Consider the following 23259-nt stretch of genomic DNA (forward strand, 5'->3'; position numbering starts at 1 on the left):
TGCTATTGTGATGTGGAACAACCTGGTGGGTGGGTGGGTGGGTGGATGGATGGATGGATGGATGGATGGATGGATGGATGGATGGATGGATGGATGGATGGATGGATGGATGGATGGATGGATGGATGGATGGATGGATGGATGGATGGATGGATGGATGGATGGATGGATGGATGGATGGAATGGATGGATGGATGGATGGATGGATGGATGGATGGATGGATGGATGGATGGATGGATGGATGGATGGATAATGGATGGATGGATGGATGGATGGATGGATGGATGGATGGATGGATGGATGGATGGATGGATGGATGGATGGATGGATGGATGGATGGATGGATGGATGGATGGATGGATGGATGGATGGATGGATGGATGGATGGATGGATGGATGGATGGATGGATGGATGGATGGATGGATGGATGGATGGATGGATGGATGGATGGATGGATGGATGGATGGATAGATAGATAGATAGATAGATAGGTAAATTGTTCAACGAAATGTTAATATTGTCATTATAGAAAAGTTCAACATCAAATGATAAATTGAGAAATGTTTAAGATTTTGACAACTACCTAGGCAAACAGACACATAAACAGCGTCTAAAATCGTCGTTATTACCGCCAAAACGGCTCATACAAACATCATGATTGGTGTAATAGATTCATTAAACATGAAATTCCATTCTTTAAGACCAACTTTGATTTTTTTAATGAGAAAAACAAATAAAAAAACTTATTTTAATTTACCTTTGACAAAAACCAGGAAGTTTATCCGAAAATTGTCACTGTCGACTGTGCCTTACTGTATTCGGTTTAGGTCCAGAAAGGCCGAAAACCAAAAAGGCCGCATACCAAAAAGGCCTTACCAAAAAGGCCGAAAATTGAACTAAAAAGGCCTTAAAGCAATTATTGTTTTTTTTGAAGGCGTCAAACTGTGTTTACAAAGAAATACACATAAATTAACATGGAATAAGACCTAAAACAGGTTTGATTTTTTTATTTTCTTTATTAATGGATTATGTTTAAATATATATAAACGAGATATACAGTCAATGAACATGCAAGGTCACACAATTTATATAACAAAATTTACAAAATCAAGCAAATATTTACAGACAATATACAGTCACACTGACAAAATACAACATCATTACATCATATTATTCTTAAAAATGTTATTTTTGTGTCTTTATTACAAAATAAACATATTTTCAAACAATTTAAATTACATAATAATATGGTTTAACATGTGAATTATATTTTCTATTAAATAAAAATGGAGTGCTATTTATGAATGAACGTTTTTATTTTCTTTATTACAAAAAATACGTGTACGAGAAAAAAATACAGACAATGTACAGTCAACGTGACACAATACAACATAATTTACAACATATCTACATAATAAAATATACATGTACAAGAAAAAGTACAGACCATATACTGTCAACGTGACAACGTGACAAAATACAACATAATTTACAACAAAACTACATAATGAAATATACATGTACAAGAAAAACTACAAACAATACACAGACAACGAGACAAAATGCATGTTCATTAATCAAGCACAACGCCGAAAGCCTGACCGACCTTGGCCAGGAACTCAGAGGTGGTGCACTCTGTCGCCTCGTACTTGTCCCAGAGGGAAACCAGGGACTTCTGAACTTTTGCCGATCGCGTTGTTTTGATCCGGTGGAGGTCGCTGCCTTCAACCAGTAGCCTCACCATTTCAGATTCCTGTCTGAGATGAGGAACTAGTCGGTAGAAACCGACACCGCTGCCGGCTTTCCCATTCAGGCGGTTGTGGTAACCTAGAAATATAATATATATATGTACCGGTATATTAAAAAAATACATGAATCATATAGTTAAATAGTATATATATATATATATATATATATATATATATATATATATATATATATATATATATATATATATATATATATATATATATATATATATATATATATATATATATATATATATATATATGTAATTATAAATGTACAATGGAAATAGATATATTATTTGTATTCACCTTCAAGGTCGTTGTTGGTACGGACGTCCTGTCGGAAGACAGACCAGTCACTTGGTTCAAAGGACCCGCCATGGACCCACTGCCGGCTGATGTAGTCGACCAGGCGGCGTGTCGCGTCTGTCGTTGACCTCTCGAATAACGTCTCGCTCTGTGAAAAGGGGGTTTAATGCATGTGCTTAAAGTGTTGTCCCAGATTAGCCAGGGCAGTTTGCACAGGCTAATCAGGGACGACACTTTCCTCCATAACTGGATTTACGCAAGAGCCTTTCTTACTTCCAAACATAGAATACACTCGGAAAGTGTCTGTTAGTGAAAAAGTATATATTAAAATGACATACCTCATCACTAGGGACGCACTTCTAGCAGTGGCATTGGGCAATTTATGCCGACTTTGATTATAAAATTAACGGCTTTTAAGTAGACTAAAAGTTAGAACCATAATTAATATGACTATTTAATATATATGATAATAAAATATCAGCAAAACTATTCAATGATAGTACAAGATATTGTATGGCCTTTCTGGTATACCACGAGGCCTTTTTGGTTCACTTAAGCGGCCTTTTTGGGAAGGCCTTTTTGGTAAGGCCTTTTTGGTAAACGGCCTTTCTGGTACTATACCCTGTATTCATTGTTATTAAAGCTGAGGTTAATTCAAACCATGTAAAAATCAAGAGAAAATACGGAAAATTAAAGTTCCACCAAGGAGTGTATATTGATAGGAGATGAATCGAGTATTTGACCCTTACTGTAGTAAATTCAATCTTATGCAAAAACGATTCATCCGATTTTATTGGTTTATACGTTATCTTGTTGCTTATTAATTCCTCTTTCAAAAAATATAATTTTTAGTATATTCCCGTTGTTATTAATGAATTTAAAGCGAGTTAAACACAAGAAATACACATTTTATGTTTTACCACCGCGCGTTTTACCGTGTTGTGGCTATCGATCTTTTACAATTAGCGTACAGCGAAGCGCCGAGGTTATACATTTTGATGTACCCACTCACGTCTTTTGTTAAATTATAGTTTCATTTCTCGGTCGATTTTGACAAATTATATATCATTAGAAAGCTTATGCTACGTAGTAAAGAGATATATAAATCTAAATTAAGTTTTTCTTATGATTTCGACAGCCCGGCGAGTAATAACTTTAACTTTTGCAAATATCATACCGTTTTGGAGTTTTAGAATCTAGATTTACGGTTGACATGTTCGTACTTAATACCAATTTGTAGCGTTTATATTTGGAGTTCAGTTTTAAAAATTACATCTTGCTTAGGAGAATAGAATTCTGTATACGATAGAAAAAAAATTGTTTAAAAACGAAAGTAATTTAGGAATGAAGGCGGAAGAAAGTAGCGCGCGTTCCTAACGCACTAAACTGATGCTACGGTCTTGGCGACTATGCTTTTGTTTAGAAACCGGCCATTGAATTTCATTTGCCATATTATTATATTTTTTATGGAATATATTGTAGTATTTTGTTCACGAAACATATCAATAAAGCTTATTATAAATGAATCTTAATAAATTAACGATTTCAGCTCTTGTTTATAACACAGAAAGAGTGTTAAATTTATGATGAAACAGCGTATATAGCGGACCCTCTCGATATTATTCGGCTTTGCATGCATACTTGAAATAAAATGGGTGTCAAAACATTCATCGTTTGCTGTTGTTTATTATCAACGAGGTGATTATGTATAATTATATGAAATGTTATTTACCTTAAATTATCAATTTATTAAAGATTCTTGAAAATCACGGTCGGTGTTACGCGGGTCATTTCGTATTTTGACATCAGGGCATCATGTCCAACTATTCAAAATCAGATTTTTTTCACTGGGACGATGACGGCTTAGATTAAGACAGGCAGACAGATAGTTTATTCAGACTTTTTCAACAGTACATCGTCTTCAACTCAAATTTATAAATTATTTTTAGACGAATTGTTAAGTGATTACACATATAACAGTGATTATTCTGAGAATGTTGCCATGTTTCTTATCCGTGTAATCTTGAGTCCGTGGTTTGAGCATTTTTATCGCGGTGGTCAATAAAAGATATCTAAATAATCTAGTTTATTGATAGATCTGTGATTTTATTGCCCTGTGTTCAGGCAGCACAATCCAATTATCTCGTTATGATCAGATACTGTGCCGACCAATTCTAAATAACACTATGGTGTCATACGCAACAGCAGGGACCTATACTTGTATATTGGTCCCTAACAACAGGTGGCAATGTCTGGTCAGTTTACACTTTTTATGATACCTCCATGTCTTCTCGTGGTATTAGTGGTCATTTCTTGGAGTAATGTAACGCCAAATACTTAATTTTGCGTTTATAAGATATGTAGCGTATTGAAAACATTTATAGTCATCTGCCCATACAGATTGCCATAAACTAAATACTGTATAGGTGCCAGCCAGCTTAATCATAATAATTATAAGTGCTTAATACCTATACATGTACATTTTAAATATTTACAAAATCTTATACTTAACATTTAACGTATTTAGCGGGTACCGGTAAAAAACTCCGTAATTTCGTAGTCCTATAAAGAGTGAATGGTAGTGTTCGGAACAACATGATTAAAAACAGCATTCTCATTTGACCACAACGGGGTTAAATAATCTTTCCGAAAATAAAAATAATACAGAGTTATAATTTAGAATTCTATATATGTATAACTCTGATAACTTATAAAGATATTTCAATATACATGCATAGACAGTTGACCGTGATTTTCAAGAATCTTTAAATAATTTTAATTAATTGATAATTTATGGTTAATAACCTTTCATATAATTTTACATAATTACCTTTTTGATAACAAACAACAAACGATGAATGTTTTGACACCCATTATATTTGAAGTATGCAAAGCCGAAAAATATCAAGAGGGTCTGCTATATATGCTGTTTCATCATAAAATTAACACCCTTTCTGTGTTATAATCAAGAGTTGAAATCGTTAATTTATTAAGCTTCATTAATACTTAGCTTTATTGATATGTCTCTAGAACAAAATATTTCAATATATTCCATAAAAAATATAATAATCATGGCAAAGGAAATTCAATGGCCGGTATCTGAACAAAAGCATAATCGCCAAGACCTTAGCATCAGTTCTGTTCTTTAGGACCGCGCGCTACTTTTTTACGCCTTCATTCCTTACTTGCTTTCATTTTTAGACCATTTTTTCTATCATATACATATTTCTATTCTCCTAAGCAAGATGTTATTTTTAAAACTGAACTCCAAATATAAACACTACAAATCGGTATAAAGTACGAACATGTCAACCGTAAATCTAGATTCTAAAACTCCAAAACGGTATGATATTTGCAAAAGTTAAAGTTATAACTCGCCGGGCTGCCGAAATCAGAAGAAAAACTTAATATATATTTATATATCTGAAAACAACGTTACGTAAGCTTTCTAATGATATATAATTTGTCAAAATCGGCCTAGAAATGAAACTATAATTTAACAAAATACGTGAGTGGGTACATCAAATGTATAACCTCGGCGCTTCGATAAAAGATCGATAGATACGACACGGTCACGTGACTTAGACACAACAAAATATTTGGCGTAACGGTCCCGTTTCTTATCCGTGTAATCTAGAGTCCGTGGTTCCACTGACTCATTTTTATTGGTTTAGATTATAGTTCAAAGTTACTGGCAAACAAGTTGTTATTGTTTTGACAAAGTCCGCGAAACGGTAGTTAGAGACCGTCAAGAGAGCAACTTATTCTCGCATGAATATGTAAACAATAAAAACTCTATCGTAGCCAATGCTTAACAATTTTGATTCAATAATATTTTGTTTACATGTATTAAAGTTCAAAGTAAAACTATTATTAATGGCAAACAAGTTGCTCTTGTTTTGACAAACTCCGCGAAACGGTAGTAAGATACCGTACAATGAGGAACTTATTCTCGCATGAATATGTAAACAATAAAAACTCTGTCGTAGCCAATGCTTAACGATTTTGATTCAATAATATTTTTTTACACTTCGTATGACACTGTCATGTTATATAGTGATGTTTTGTATTTACAAGCCGGGTTATGCAAAGAACTACTTTTATTGCGCACGCACCGCACTTATTAAGTGGTAAATCGGGGTTTTACAAATTTGGTTTTGGCAGCCAGCCAAGTCAGCTCGTCTCAGAAATCGGTATCAGTACTATGTCCTAGGGGCTTCGCCCCAGGCCAAAAACAATATTTTCCTAAACTTTGGAAAGTAAAAGTAACTTCGACAGTCATGCTGCGGCACCACGTGTTGTCTTTATCAGTATAGGTCAGCCGGCAATACACGAATCATCCGTAAATAATTGAAATATTTAAACGAGCGTTTTTCGGACAGACCTGTTCAAACAATGTGTCGGACAGTGTTATTTGATTCGATTATTGTTATCTATAAAGAATGGATTATGTCCATGAGTCAGTCTCTTCTTCAGGTGGAGACCTCCTTCATTAGATGTTTCGGGGCTATCCACAACAACTTCCGGAGGTGCGCCGGACGAGGATGATCAAACCTCGATCAGAGACTGATTAGCTATCCACTGCTGCTCTCTAATCTGCCTTAATCATTTTGAGGCTGATTCTGCTCTCCTGCAGACATCTGCTATTTCCCGTCTCCTTGCCATTCCAGTGATGCCAAGTACTCCGTAGGCCTTACAGAGTGCTGTTCCGCAAGACGATAGGATTTGCTCTAGGTGTGCTGGCCTGCCACATAACTTGCAGGTGAGTTTCCAGGTCCGAAGGTTGGTTTTTGTGGGCACCAATTCGTAAACAGGGCTTAGAAATAATCCAATATATGATGGTCCACTTTCCACATGGCAGTCCAAGACACGCTTCTTGGTTGGACCCCTTCCCATTTCAACCAACTGCCCTGTTTCTTTTTTTTGCATTCCAGCGGCTATTAATAGTATCGTGAATCATCACGCCCATGCTTTATAAATTGGTCTATAGGTTGATATACTTCTAATTAAGTTAATCAAAATTGGTACTTATCATACTATTGTTGAAGAGATTCACCTACCATAATAATATCGCCGGATATCTTTATTTAATATCTTTCTGATCAAAATAAACTTCAAGTTCACATAACGCGATAGCGTTTATATTACAGTTTGTGTTACTGACCGCGATTTGACCTTGATACCTTGAGAGATGAAATTCAATGCATTAAAGTGAGGTAACGATTCCAGTATTGGAACGACGGCTTGTTTCAAGCTTTATTCATTTACATGTTTAATGGTCAATATCGAAAACAATTTAACATATTTTCGTCCAAGCGTATATCAGGTTCTTGAACATATATTTACACTTGTTTCTTCTTACATAGCTGTTAATACATTTACTTTTGTAAATGATTTTTGAACACTTAACATAGTTATGTATGTGTATAATTATGTATTTGGTTATATTGCACGGATGCACTTCGACTATAATTTGTAAACTTGAATATGTAAATGGTCAAAGGCATTTTGCCGATGTTCCGATAAAAAAACTTAGAAAAAAAACTTGAACAAAAATACTTATTTGATCTAACATATACGAGTGCACAGAATGCAATATCGTATTGATTACTAAATATGCGAATACACCCTTTAAGTACAAAGGCTCTGTCGCTGACAATCTTCTCAATATAAAGGAGCACACACAAACTGTATTGATGTCAAGAGTTGAGTGTGACACTGCTCTATCTCACAAGCCTTATCATGAGAGATAACATTGTTTAATGCTGATCAGTTTATAACTGATATAAAGACATTACGATATCGATATTTATATGCCGTAACCGCGTAAGGTATTTATGTCGAATTAACATTTATGTACAATGTTTAACGGGAAATCCCAATAATTTTGCTTAAAAAGTTGTTCTGTGTGTGGGTTTATTATAATTATTAAACTGAAACTATTTGGTTTGAAATAAATTTATCGTATGGTATTGGTATTACCAATGTTGACTTTTTTTCAATATTTAACCAACATAGTATTCTCAAAAATGATGAATGTTTTATAACGACTGTAATGCGCTTAAACGCTGGACCATTGATATAAGCCGTGTTCTGAGAAAATTGGGCTTAATGCATTGTGCGTAACTTTCAGCTCTTATGGTATTTTAAGTTTCAAGGATGTCCCTCCTTACCAAAAATCAAGTTTAGGCGGAAAGTGTCGTTCCTGATTAGTCTGTGCGAACTGCACAGGCTAATCAGGGACGACACTTTTCGCTCTAATGGTATTTTTAGTTTCAATTAAGTCCCTCCTTACCAAAAATCAAGTTTAGGCGAAAAGTGTTGTCCCTGATTAGCATGTGCGGACTGCACAGGCTAATCTGGGACGACACTTTACGCACATGCTTTAAGCCCCATTTTCACAGACCAACACTCATATATCTTATATAGTCCCGGATTACCCATTAGGCAGACTAGACCTCAGAGCCCCGCAACTTTTAGGAGCTCCATGAGACCGTGACGAAATAATGTGTTTACTTACTTACTTAGCCTAATGGCATAAAGCCAATAATTTTGTTTCAATATTTATATCTTGCAAGTATAAGTTTCAATTCCTATGGGCAGCCACGATGCTCAATATTATATAGCAATTACAAACGCCCGAATAGTTTCAATAAGGTATTCCAATCAATTTGTTATTGTCTGTAGACTGTAATGTAAAGCGTGTGTTGTCGGTAAAACCAACGTTGTTTCAGTTTCCTTATTAATCGCTCTTACGGTTTTATCAAGGCAGGGGACGTAATTACCACACACTAAATTAAGCTTCTTCCTGATTGATAAGGTGGTATTCCACCATGACACTTCAACTTGTGTTTATTTAATCATAATTATATCTTTTAAAGGCGAACGGAATATAATTGGGTATACAAATGGTTAGTTTATACATTATATTTTAAATTGGATTGTCTTGTGGAATTGCTCAGAGATAAATAATTCATTGTAATGACTAAATAAGAAATCGAAAGTAGGATTTCGATGAATATTATTTTTAAACTTTAGTTTAAAATGCGATTTTGTTGTTTATCCATAGGATGTGACTTTATACTTAATGTATTTTGATTTTTATATTGAGATGTCGTTTTGTATTTTTTAATATAATAAATGATTCATTGACATATTTGGTGGTGGGAAATCGAAAGTAGGATTTCGATAAAGAGACTAGATATTAGTTTAACTCTTAAATGCGACCGGAATTTAGTTGTTTATCCGAATGACTTTATACTATATGTATTGTGATTTTTATATTAATAATTGATTTCATCGATTGTTTTATCTAAATAATTTATTGACATGTTTTGTGGTTGTTAATCGAAAGTAGGACTTTGATAAACATCTAGATATTTATTGCTAAACTATTTATGAATGTCTAACTTGGTGTATGTACAGTCATACTGTGATTGAACTCAATTATGCTGTTTGTTTGTTTGTTTTAATCTAATTGTACAGCTTTGGAGGCTAAATCTGGTTGATTTCGTACATTTAACAAATTGAAGTCGAAAGTAAACACTGTTCACATACGCAAGTATAAACAGGATTTTTCTGGAATGTTGTACTGAAAAAAATGTGAGTTTCGTTTTCCTGGTCCGGGGTTTCCTTATTGATTTCTATTTATGATTAAAACACAGAAAGGGGTTTCTCACCGCCATGCTAGCGTAACTAATATATATATTCTTTACGACGACGACGATCATGATGATGATGATGATGATGATGATGATGATGGTGGTGGTGATGGTGATGATGATGATGATGATGATGATGATGACGACGACGATGACGATGATGATGATGATTTTTTACTGATATATCAATAGTTATATTAATGGTCGCTTAGGATCATTGACACAAGCATCGTAATAGCACTTGTTGGTTCCAAAACTAATTAATTGGTTGAATTCTTCATTTTTCAGATATATACAAACCACCGAAGCATGTTATTGATGAGGCTTTAAGACGCGAGATGATGGCTGGTAAGAATAATCTATTTTAAAATAGAATTGCATTTAATGTGTGTGTTATATCAGTTTGTAATATAGTTGTATATCACGTTATGGTGTTTTGAGATGTTGTAACGTTTTGTCATTTCATTTAATGTCCCCTTGTGCAAGTATTTTGTTATTTGTTTCAGTAAATTGTACAAGATAAGTATTGATGCGAAGTATCAAAGGGTGTTGGGAATTTCAGTGTAAAAGGCACTCAATGAAGTTACATGGAATCATTTTTTTCTACTGTAAATATAAATATATTGGCCGATTATTTTAAACAAAATAGAAAAAGATACTGGTATAACCATTATCTATGATTTTGTAATATAACCCCCAAATAACCATTATCTATGATGTTGTGTTATAACTCCCAAATAACCATTATCTATGATTTTGTGTTGTAACCCCCGAATATTTCATAGTTAATGTTATTTACATTTGTTTCCTTTTTTACTGGCATCCGTGTGCAGTTCAAAAATGGAACAGAAATGTGTAGGATTTAAAAAATCTGCTTCATCTTCTGATAATTTCATATTTTTCTCAACTTCAAGGGGAGATGATTCTTAACTTATTCTTACGTTGCTCATTTACGATAGGGGTTGAGTACTCAATGATATGAAAACACTGTAAAAGTGTTAATGTGTTTACGACCCCCCCCCCCCCACACACACACACACCAACTCACACATATATTTCATGGGCATAATAAAAACAAAAAATGGTTACATTAAAACAGCATATTTATTTAAACTAAAATGTCTACATCAAAACAAAAAGATAACATAGAACAAAAATAAAATAATTTGAATCTACTGGGGCTCGGACCTTGGGCCTCTTATATGTAAAGCGAGCGTGTAACCACTACACTACGGAACCGCTTGAAAAATCGCCTTCTAACTAAGATATTAATAAGCTATTAATAGTCGGTTTAAATGTAAACCCGGTAGTTTAAATGCTGGATAGTGAGCGGGGTTAAAGGTTCATACCAAAGGGTCCATACCACTGGCAAGATACGGGTCAGGCCTGCGGCCTTCTATATGTGGTTCTTAAAAAAACATGTAGGGGGACTTGATAGTAATGAGACTGGGGTGCTGTGATGGTGCTCCTCATTGATAAACGGCTGCTTCCTTTATCAAGACTCATTATTACAATTAATAATACGTGTCGCGCTTCGCGCTCTATAGCGCCTTCATTAGTAACTAGGTGGTAGCTAGGATAGTGGAGAAAAGAAGTTTTGTTTTTATACAAAACCAGACAGTTTCACCGGTTCGCGTATTTACCCAGTCCCTGTGATCTTTTATTATTGCCCAGCCCCTGTGATCAGTTATTAATTAAAAGAATAAGCTTTGCATTATTGGCAATAAATGTTGTAGTAAATATAATACGCACAAATGCAGTACTTATTTACACTAATTTACACACAAAAATCACTTCTATGCAAGATATTCTGACAACAAAAATATATACATTGATCCGTAAAATAACTTCTCCTCCCATAAGCGAAAAACAAACGTACATACTATTCGCCGCACTTCAGTGCGACGCCAATCATAGCAATGCGCGTCATGTGTACTGCATGAATAGCGTTATACTAACTTATTGAGAATGTTTGAGATACTTTATATAAGGGATAACAATACGTACTGCCTTATATCGTATGCATCTCTCTTTCCAACGATCGTTTATATATTTGTTTTTCCAATTTTGCCAATAAAAAGTATAGCTTTTACACATGACTAAACTGCTTATATAATACAATATTTCACTTTGTCAGGATACAACAGAAATACGTCTAGCAGCGAGGAAGAGGAGGGTAAAATATTTTTAATTCATTATATGTTAACAAGTATGTTATTTTTTAAAGAACATAATATAAAGACAGTAAAGTTATATGTATAAAATCTATTTGAAGTTCTCTCTTAATCGTTTGGTAGACCTATGATTTAAATATATACACTCTGTTTATGTATGCTGGCTTAGAAAGGTTCCGCTCATTATGGTAGTGTTGCTGCAAATGGAGTTGATGGTGGTGGTGAGGATTATGATGGCGCAACTGATAATAATAAAATTGCTGTTGGTGACGATGATAATGATGATGATGACCATGGTGATTATGATGATCATGATGATGACTATAACGATGGTGATGATGACTATAACGTAGATGATGATGTGAAGGAGGAGGAGGACGACGACGACGGTGATGATGATGATAATGATGTTGTTGATTATGATGAGGACGACTATGACGATGATGATGACTGTGATAATGATCATTTTAGTAATTGTGATGGTGGTGATGATGATCATCATGATCATCATGATAACGACAACGATGGTGATGACTATGACGACGACGATGATGATGATGATGACGATGATGATAATGGTGATGATAATGTGATGATGATGCTGCTGATGCTGCTGCTGCTGCTGCTGATGATGATGATGATGATGATGATGATGGTGATGATGATGATGATGATGATTATGATGATGATGATGATGATGATGATAATGGTGATGATGATGATGATGATGATGATGATGATGATGATGATGATGATGATGATGATGATGATGTTGATGATAACTATAATGGTGATGATGAAGAATTGTTTCGTTATTTATTGCAGAAACAAAACCCAACTTACGAGATATATTCCGTAAACCAGCTGCTTCGAACAATCAAGCACCTTCTACTAAAAAGTCCTCCAAAACCAGGGAATACTCCGAAGGCGAAAGGGTTGATGACGAATACGGGACACGAAAGAAGACGTCAAGCACTACACGTGTGACTGGTAAAATAAGAAATAAAGGTGAACCCGAGAAAAAATCAGCCGATGATTTCATGGCCATATTCCAGCAAACAACCTTGGGAGAACGCCCAGAAAAAGCTGGACTAAAGAACAATCTCTCGTCTCAAAGATCTTCATCAGGTAATGCGATACTTGGTCAAGTTGTCGAATAAGTGTGAATGATTTTAAATAGGTATGGAAAGTATATACATTACGTCGCGTCATGCGGTAGCGTATAGTTTGGGTAACGTAATCTTGCATATTTACGTTGATTCAATTCCAGTAATCTCGCATTTACACTAAATATCCAAACTTTTCTGAGAAAAACAAGTTTATTACTAAATATATGACTAGTATAATATATATACGAAGCGGTACACTTTAAGCGAGTATATACGAGTTATATGTAAACATTTTATTCTCGAAATCTTAAACTAACTTATTAATATGAACGACGGCTGTTACTTAAAATTAATAAACACTTTTTATATGTTCAATCAGTCAAATGTTTTTTTAAATTCAACGAAATCAAGGAAAAACACGTTTACACCGATACCGACACTTTAACGCGTACATGTGTTGCAAATCGAAAAATGTGCACGACTCTTCACAGAATGATTGGGATTTACCAACATGACTATGTGGGGACATGTACAGTAGGCATATTTGCAATTTAAAACAAAATAGTTACGCCTAGATTTTTTTCGTAAATTTTCTTCTGAAATTAATTCTAGTTTTGCATTCATGAACACACGTTTTGAGACAAAATCATATAAGATCATACATACACGCTTTAATTTAAATCGAATGACCAACTGTTGTAGCGTTTTGATACATGTTATATTTAAATCGAAAACATAATTTTCTGTTCTAATCTTTTCATTTGGACAACTGTTCATACCAGAAAAAGTTGTATGTAGACATCACTGGTTCAATCTGTATGAAACTTTTTGCAACCATATGCAAAATGATTTTTTTGCATAATTTGAAATTAGGCCATTTCGGTTCTGATTTTGGTGTGCTTGGTTTAAAACGATTAGTATTTATTTAACACACTATAAGAGCAATTTTCCTATGTTGTAAATGACAAGCATTGTTATGAATTAAACTTACAAGAAACGTGTTATACATTGCGGGTCTTATCGATTGTGTCTTTCAACAGATGATTCTGAAGAAGATGAAGAAAATAAAACACCAAAATCAAGCGTTTCTTCGGGATCGCGTTCATATCCGTCAAAGGACAAAACTGAACCATCCCCCGACGATCCTTTCAAGAGGCTGCAAGCTGGAATGAAAGGTAACACCCAAGATAAGGGATAAGATAAGCTTGGTAAATCGAAATTCTGTTATAATAATGAAAACTCCTTTTCTGACTACTCTTGATTTTAGTGATAATGTACTTGATACAAATAATATATATGACGAGGAATTTGCCTATTTCGCCAATTGCAGGCATCGTAGTATATAACAATTACATCAAACGTATTTTATATGACTGATGTTATCCATTTTGTGTTTAAACAGATAACTCTGAAGAAGATGACAAAAAGCAAACCGTTACTAGGCATACATCAAAATCAAGCGTTTCTTCAGGATCGCGTTCAAATCTGTCGAAGGACAAAACTGTACCATCCCCCGACGATCCGTTCACGACGCTGCAAGCTGAAATAAAAGGTAACGCCCAAGATTAGTAAAAAGATAAGCTCGGTAAATCGAAATTCTGACATAATAATGAAGACTCCTTTATATAAATCATATATATTTAATAAATTTGAAGGGTCATCTGCAAATGTCGCATATGATAGGCATTGTAAAATATAACAATTACATTAAACGTATTTTATATTACTGATGCTATCCATTTTGTATTTCAGCAGATGATTCTGAAGAAGATGACAAAAATCAAACCGTTTCTAGGCATACACCGAAATCACGCGTGTCTTCGGGATCGCGTAAATATCAATCAAAGAACAAAACTGTAACATCCCCCGACGATCCGTTCACGAGGCTGCAAGCTGGAATGAAAGGTAACGCCCAACATAAGTAAAAATATAAGCTCGGTAAATCGAAATTCCGTTATGATAATGAAGACTCCTTTTCTGACTACTCTTTGGATAGTTAAAGTGATAATACACTTTATATAAATCAAATATATTTAATAAATTTGAAGGGTAATCTGCAAATGTCACAAATGATAGCCATTGTAATATATAACAATTACATTTAACTTTTTTTTATTGCTAATGTTATCAATGTTGTATTTCAGCAGACGATTCTGAAAAAGATGACGAAAATCAAACCGTAACAAGGAATACACCAACATCAAGCGTGTCATCGGGATCGCGTAAATATCAATCAAAGGACAACACTGTACCATCCCCCGACGATCCGTTCACGAGGCTGCAAGCTGGAATGAAAGGTAACGCCCAAGATAAGGAAAAAGATGAGCTCGGTATATCTAAATTATGTTGTGCTAATGAAAATCCTTTTCCGACTGTTCTTGCGATAATTTTATTGATAATGCACTTTATATAAATCATATATATTTAATAAATTTGAAAAGAAATCTCCAAATATCGCAAATGGCAGGGATTGTAATATATAACAATTACATTTACGTATTTTATATTGCTCATGTTATCCATTTTGTATTTCAGCAGATGATTCTGAAGAAGATGACGAAAATCAAACCGTTTCTAGGCATACACCAAAATCAAGCGTGTCTTCGGGATCGCGTAAATATCAATCAAAGGACAACACTGTACCACCCCCCGACGATCCGTTCACGAGGCTGCAAGCTGGAATGAAAGGTAACGCCCAAGATCAGGAAAAAGATGAGCTCGGTAAATCGAAATTCTGTCATTATAATGAAGACTCCTTTATTGACTACTGTTTGCAAAGTTTAAGTGATACATGTAATACACTTTATATAAATCATATATATTTAATAAGTTTGAAGGGTAATCTGCAAATGTCGCATATGATAGGCATTGTAAAATATAACAATTACATTTAACGTATTTTATATTACTGATGCTATCCATTTTGTATTTCAGCAGATGATTCTGAAGAAGATGACGAAAATCAAACCGTTTCTAGGCATACACCGAAATCAAGCGTGTCTTCGGGATCGCGTAAATATCTATCAAAGAACAAAACTTTACCATCCCCCGACGATCCGTTCACGAGGCTGCAAGCTGGAATGAAAGGTAACGCCCAACATAAGTAAAAAGATAAGCTCTGTAAATCGAAATTCTGTTATGATAATGAAGACTCCTTTTCTGACTACTCTTTGGATAGTTAAAGTGATAATACACTTTATATAAATCATATATATTTAATAAATTTGAAGGGTAATCTGCAAATGTCACAAATGGTAGCCATTGTAATATATAACAATTGCATTTAACGTTGTTTTTTTTTATTGCTAATGTTATCAATTTTGTATTTGAGCAGATGATTCTGAAAAAGATGACGAAAATCAAACCGTTTCTAGGCATACACCAACATCAAGCGTGTCATCGGGATCGCGTAAATATCAATCAAAGGACAACACTGTACCATCCCCCGACGATCCGTTCACGAGGCTGCAAGCTGGAATGGAAGGTAACGCCCAAGATAAGGAAAAAGATGAGCTCGGTAAATCTTAATTATGTTGTGCTAATGAAAAATCCTTTTCCGACTGTTCTTGCGATAATTTTATTGATAATGCACTTTATATAAATCATATATTAAATAAATTTGAAGAGAAATTTCCAAATATCGCAAATGGCAGGGATTGTAATATATAACAATTACATTTACGTATTTATATTGCTCATGTTATCCATTTTGTATTTCAGAAGATGATTCTGAAGAAGATGACGAAAAGCAAACCTTTAATAGGCATACACCAAAATCAAGCGTGTCTTCGGGATCGCGTAAATATCAATCAAAGGACAACACTGTACCTGCCCCCGACGATCCGTTCACGAGGCTGCAAGCTGGAATGAAAGGTAACGCCCAAAATAGGGAAAAAGATGAGCTCGGTAAATCGAAATTCTGTCATAATAATGAAGACTCCTTTATTGACTACTGTTTGCATAGTTAAAGTGATAATACACTTTATATAAATCATATATATTTAATAAATTTGAAGGGTCATCTGCAAATGTCGCATATGATAGGCATTGTAATATATAACAATTACATTAAACGTATTTTATATTACTGATGCTATCCATTTTGTATTTCAGCAGATGATTCTGAAGAAGATGACGAATATCAAACCGTTTCTAGGCATACGCCGAAATCAAGCGTGTCTTCAGGATCGCGTAAATATCAATCAAAGAACAAAACTGTACCATCTCCCGACGATCCGTTCACGAGGCTGCAAGCTGGAATGAAAGGTAACGCCCAACATAAGTAAAAAGATAAGCTCTGTAAATCGAAATTCTGTTATGATAATGAAGACTCCTTTTCTGACTACTCTTTGGATAGTTAAAGTGATAATACACTTTATATAAATCATATATATTTAATAAATTTGAAGGGTAATCTGCAAATGTCACAAATGATAGCCATTGTAATATATAACAATTACATTGAACGTTTTTTTATCGCTAATGTTATCAATTTTGTATTTCAGCAGATGATTCTGAAAAAGATGACGAAAATCAAACCGTTTCTAGGCATACACCAACATCAAGCGTGTCATCGGAATCGCGTAAATATCAATCAAAGGACAACACTGTACCATCCCCCGACGATCCGTTCACGAGGCTGCAAGCTGGAATGAAAGGTTACGCCCAAGATAAGGAAAAAGATGAGCTCGGTAAATCTAAATTATGTTGTGCTAATGAAAAATCCTTTTCCGACTGTTTTTTCGATAATTTTATTGATAATGCACTTTATATAAATCATATATATTTAATAAATTTGAAGAGAAATCTCCAAATATCGCAAATGGCAGGGATTGTAATATATAACAATTACATTTACGTTTTTTATTTTGCTCATGTTATCTATTTTGTATTTCAGCAGATGATTCTGAAGAAGATGACGAAAAGCAAACCTTTAATAGGCATACACCAAAATCAAGCGTGTCTTCGGGATCGCGTAAATATCAATCAAATGACAAAACTGTAACATCCCCCGACGATCCGTTTACGAGGCTGCAAGCTGGAATGAAAAGAAATGCCCAAGATAAGGGAAGCGATAAGCATGGGCAAAAACAATCTGTTTATGAGAATGAAGAATCATTTTCCGACGGCTCACGGGGTAGTTTAAGTGATAATGCTGATGCCAGCACTCAAGACGATCATTTCAAAAGGTTGGTAGAGTCAACTAAAGATACAAAAGCTAAACAGACGCGATCGGCGAGGAACATAAAGGACGAAACAGAGAGCTCTTCTTCAGATGATTCTGATGATAATGTTCAACCTGCCGAGGAATATAACCCTTTTATGAAAATGGTAGCTGATGTAAATAGGCCTAAAAGTAAACCTGGTAATTCCAAACACCCGTCGAGAAAACCGTCGGACGATTCCACACCAAATGGCGCAGGTATCATCATAGAATGATTGATATTTTTTATTTACCTTTTTTTGTTTTTGATGGACAATACTGAAATGTTGTATTCTGTATTTCCGATAATACAAGGTTGGTATGTCTCTGTCAAATATGATAGGACCGAAGGAGATGTCCTGTTAAATATTGTAAAATTCCGCCTGTCCCTCACATTTACAAGACCGTTTGCTATTGAGAACGAATTCATTTATGTTTGTTAACGCCTCTTGAAGTTTTCTGCGTTGCAGGCATCTAATTGGTCCATTTCTGCATCATAATGTTCTAACGAATGCGGTAAGGACGGTTTAAATCTATGGCCGCATAGTCGCTAATTTTTGAAGCAAATACACATATCAATGTGCGTGATTGGAATCACAATACTAATTAATATAATGATAATCGTCATTTAAACCGTCATGATCTTGGCTGTCATTCGTCAAGCATAAAAATGAGTGGTCGTCATTTAGGTAGGCCGTCGGCAGTTAAGATCGTCCTGACCAGATTCCTATCAGACATGCGCACTCATACTATACCAGTATAGGCTTCTTTTTTTTTCTTTTTTACTTTTTTTTTTAACGCTGACGTTTTTTAAATTATACGAAAGTGCGATAAATGATTACTCCTTCATGTTATTGACATGCATATAACACAAATTTTATTTACTCAAAGTTATCATCAACGCCTTGATCCCAGTAATGGAACCGGGCTATTTTATAATACATTCTGTAGCCGATAGATCTAGTAAACAGAGAAAGTACTGTATTTGTTCGCATTTAAAACGACTAACAGTGTTTAAAATGTTTCTAGTTTTCATTTAATTGTAATGGTGTAAAGTACCTTCACTTGCGACTGATTGTTGTCACCGGTTTCGCCGGCGATTTCAATGATCTAGGTCTTCAAAGTTTACACTGACCGCAACTTTATTTTTTTTTTTGCTTTCCTGTTGCATAACCCAGTCTAAGAGACATATTAGTACCACTGAAGTTTTAATCACTATCCATATTCGTTTGTTGATCGATTTGGTATAAATATTTTTTTACCAAGGTACCACTATACAACTATTACCACTACAGTTAATTTTGCAGCATTTGAACCCGCTCTATCAATAGAACGGCTTTTTTCAAGACATTGGTTGCACGGAAGACAGCGAACAAGCTGAATACATGTATACAAATAGGCAGTCGAAATGTGTTTAGCATTTCAGATAATAGTAACTTGATGGTTAATTCGTGTTAAACTACATTTAGAAAACTCATAATCACCAACACTAATAAAACATTAATTTTGATTTAGGAAGAGAGTAATTGTTTTATGCACATAGTTTGTAAATAAGTTATTTTTACGTAGTGGCGAAATTCAAATGTTACCAATAATTAAACTTTTAAACATACCATATATATAAAAAAAAGTTTTGTTTTATGTTTAATGATTACACACACATGCATTTTTGTAGCCCGGACACCAGATTTCATGAGTAAAAGAAAGTTCGACGATCTTCCTCCGAGTACTTCACAGAGTTCCCAAGGCAGATAATACACGGCACAATTTATTAAACATAAAACATTGTGTTGTTAGGTTTATTTTTTGAATGCTTTCGGAGGATAAACATGAGCTGAAGTGTGAACGCTTATAAAACACACACTGTTACAAAGAGCAAATTGTGAAAATGAGTTGCGCATTACCTTGTAAGAACAGGATCGATTAGTCATATCGTTTTATAGTCGATGGAATGCTTTATGAATCCATGGTCACTGTAACCGGAATCCTATTTTTTATTATTTGACTTCTTTAAAAATATTAGCGTATATTTCATGCCTTATTTTAATTTATATTTGAAATAATACACATACAGGTGAATTTTCCGCGCCGAGACCACCTCCATCAACGCAAAGAATCTACGAAGAAATGACTCGCATGTTTAACACTGGCCAAGGTGAAAATAATTCTAACACGATGCATTTTGATACTTTCATTGTTAGCGAACAATATTAGCGCAGTGCAACAACCAAAGAAAATCAATCATTAATGAAAGAAAGCCGGAACAGAGAGGAGTAAATAAAGTTCATTTAAATTACGAAACTTATTTGCACATACGTGTATTTAGCAATTGGTCATTAAATTATTTTTTTTAATGTTTAGCGAAGGGAAAAGTATAAGAATGTGTTTTCTTGGATCACGAGAAGTAAACATGTTTTAATAATTTAATATTAATTGATTTAGGTAACTTTGCGACATCTAACCCAGCTTTCAAGACCGACAGAATGTTCGAGGACTTTGCTGGTATGGCAAACGGAGCAGAAGGTAAACAAAAATCGAGCCTTTCAAGACATTTCACTGATACTGTAGAGAAGATGCCCATTTGTCCAAGACGTATATAATATTTAAGTATTTGGCAAATTAATATAATGTTTTTCATTTATTAATAATCAATTTCAACGAATCAAATACTTCGATTGCAAAGGCTATAGGCTTTTGGTTTTTAAAATTTCAGAATTTCAAATTTACATAATTAATTAATACTATTTATGCCTCTTACAGGTGGGACATCGAACCCAGAGCATCGTAAAATAAATGTCCCATTACAAAACTTGTTTGTACATAAGTAAGCAATTTGTAAGCAATTTGTTACTAAAGTAATTTTTGAACATTTTTAGCGAAGGTAAAAGTGTCCCACTGTGTTTTCCTGGATTATGGCAAGCGGTTCGACGCATTATCCCAAGAAACTAGGTTTTTCATGAGAACCTAGGTTCTAATTCTGAGAACCTAGGTTCTCATTATGAAAAACCTAGTTTCTCATGAGAACCTAGTTTCTCGAGCGTAAACTCATGTTTTCATATGAGAACCTAGGTTCTCATGAATCACCTTGTTTCTTGGGAGCTAACTAACCTAGTTTCTCATGAGAAACTAGGTTTATGAAATCCTAAGAAACCAGGTATTTCATGAGAACCTAGGTTCTCATGAGAAACTAGGTTTATGAAATCAAAAGAAACCAGGTATTTTATGAGACCCAAGGTTCTCATGAGAAAACTTCTTCTCAGAATGAAAACTAGGTTCTCATGAAAAACATCGTTTCTTGGGATTATCCGTCGAACAGCTTGCCATACTGGATCGAGTAGTAATAATGTTTCCACGATTTATTTAATTGGATCGTGCTCTGTGAAAAGGGGTTTAATGCATGTGCGTAAAGTGTCGTCCCATATTAGCCTGTGCAGTCCACACAGGCTTATCGGGGACGACGCTTTCCGCCTAACCTGGATTTTCGCTAAGAAAGACTTTCTTTAAATGCTTTAAAAGCGGCCTGTTCGGAGTGCACAGGCTCATCTGGGACGACATTTTACGCACATGCATTAAAACCCTTTTTCACAAAGCACTGCCCATATAATTGTTATAGGTAACTTAGCGACCTCCAACCCAGCTTTCCAAACCGATAGAATGTTCGAGGACTTTGCTGGTATGGCTAACGGAGCAGAAGGTACAAACTAGTTTGTCAAGACATTGTTTAATGATACTGTAGCTTAGTTTCCGATTTGTTCAATAGGTAACTTATATCGTTGTATTTGGTAAATTAAATAATGAATTGTTTGTGTATCATAGTGGTATGAATTCGTTTGGTTAATACTCATTTTCATCGATTCAAATACTACGAATGCAAGTTTTAGGTGCTAGTGGTTTTATCCTGAATACCGATCAAAGTTTCAGAGTTTCCAGTTTAAATAATTAATAAACATTAGTAATGCCTCTTTAACAGGCGGGGCGCCGAACCCACCGTTCACGACGGAGAGCATGTTTGGCAATTTTTTCTGGTATGCCTAATGGTGCAGAAGGTAAATAATTCATGTGTGTTATAATGTAATCCTGAGTCCTATATGTCTTTATTGTTCCTGTTTTTTAAAGTACATGGGATGGTGTATCTCTACATTAATTTTTTTATCAATAATTAATATGGTATATTAATCGAGCGTGTGTGTATTTAATTATTTACCGATTGATTATAATATAAGATAGTAAAAAATAATCTTTGTCTAGTGGTGGATTCTTTTTAAATGATTACATGTGTACATTAAGTTAGTGACCAATTGTCAAAATTCAACTTCTGTTTCATGGCGAAAACTAACCAATTTTATATAATGCCATGCCTTCATGACTACTTCCAATTATTTCACATTTTTACAGGTACAGGCGAAGCTGCGGACGAGGATACATCGGAAGCAACTGCCAAGATGTTCGAAGAAATACAGCGCTTGGTCGCGACAACCCAAAGTAAGTAACGGAACAAAACCTTCAACTATAATTGGATATTGTTATATACACCGAAATAATCTTTTTTTTTATAAATTAAAGATAAAACTGTATTTATTTTTTAGTGTGCTGCTTTCCAAGAAAATAATTTTCTATAAGTGAAATTGTCTTGAAACATATCATAATTTCAAACTTATGTTATTCCAACTTAACTGTAGTGTTGTGTGTAATTCAGGTTTTCACCAATCGTCCTTATACACATTCATATAAGATATATAGCATATACTAAGTAACTTTTAAATTATGATACAAGTATTCGGCGAAGTTTGTGTCATATGGACACATACTCTGGCGTAATTATCTAACTGGTTAACATACAGGCAAGGATTAATTTTTAATGCATGTTTTCGTTTCGTTTGTATTGAAGGCGATGATCCAATACGACTTCTCAAAGAAATGATTGAACCTACCTTGACAGGTGACACAAGTTGATTTCATGTTTAATTGTGGAGTAAGCTTGTACATATGAGCCTTGTTCTGAGAAAGCTGGTCATAATGCATGTGCGTAAAGTGTCGTCCCAGATTAGCCTGT

General features: G+C 34.6%; 2 protein-coding genes across 2 annotated transcripts in view; one reads left to right on the top strand and one right to left on the bottom strand.

Moving 5' to 3' along the window:
• Window positions 1-1415: 1415 nt before the first annotated feature.
• On the bottom strand, window positions 1416-6955 carry LOC127878695 (uncharacterized). Its single transcript, XM_052425224.1, has 3 exons — window positions 6698-6955; window positions 2060-2207; window positions 1416-1829 (listed from the first exon to the last, which is right to left on the bottom strand). The coding sequence occupies exons 1-3, from the start codon at window positions 6953-6955 to the stop codon at window positions 1576-1578; spliced, it is 660 nt and encodes a 219-aa protein (XP_052281184.1). The 3' UTR covers window positions 1416-1575.
• A 2275-nt stretch (window positions 6956-9230) lies between these two features.
• Window positions 9231-23259, top strand: part of LOC127876657 (uncharacterized) — a 50164-nt gene continuing 36135 nt past the window's right edge. Inside the window, exons 1-15 of the mRNA XM_052421994.1 lie at window positions 9231-9236; window positions 10009-10068; window positions 11858-11896; window positions 12720-13022; window positions 14044-14178; window positions 14406-14555; window positions 14756-14908; window positions 15148-15333; window positions 15539-15724; window positions 15938-16090; window positions 16335-16520; window positions 16724-16876; window positions 17117-17269; window positions 17509-17694; window positions 17901-18425. Of these exons, the coding sequence (XP_052277954.1) occupies window positions 10059-10068; window positions 11858-11896; window positions 12720-13022; window positions 14044-14178; window positions 14406-14555; window positions 14756-14908; window positions 15148-15333; window positions 15539-15724; window positions 15938-16090; window positions 16335-16520; window positions 16724-16876; window positions 17117-17269; window positions 17509-17694; window positions 17901-18425 (2518 nt within the window). The 5' untranslated portion in view covers window positions 9231-9236; window positions 10009-10058. The remainder of the gene's footprint in view (window positions 9237-10008; window positions 10069-11857; window positions 11897-12719; window positions 13023-14043; window positions 14179-14405; window positions 14556-14755; window positions 14909-15147; window positions 15334-15538; window positions 15725-15937; window positions 16091-16334; window positions 16521-16723; window positions 16877-17116; window positions 17270-17508; window positions 17695-17900; window positions 18426-23259) is intronic.

Source organism: Dreissena polymorpha, chromosome 4 (assembly GCF_020536995.1).
Source record: "Dreissena polymorpha isolate Duluth1 chromosome 4, UMN_Dpol_1.0, whole genome shotgun sequence".
NCBI classification, from domain to species: domain Eukaryota; kingdom Metazoa; phylum Mollusca; class Bivalvia; order Myida; family Dreissenidae; genus Dreissena; species Dreissena polymorpha.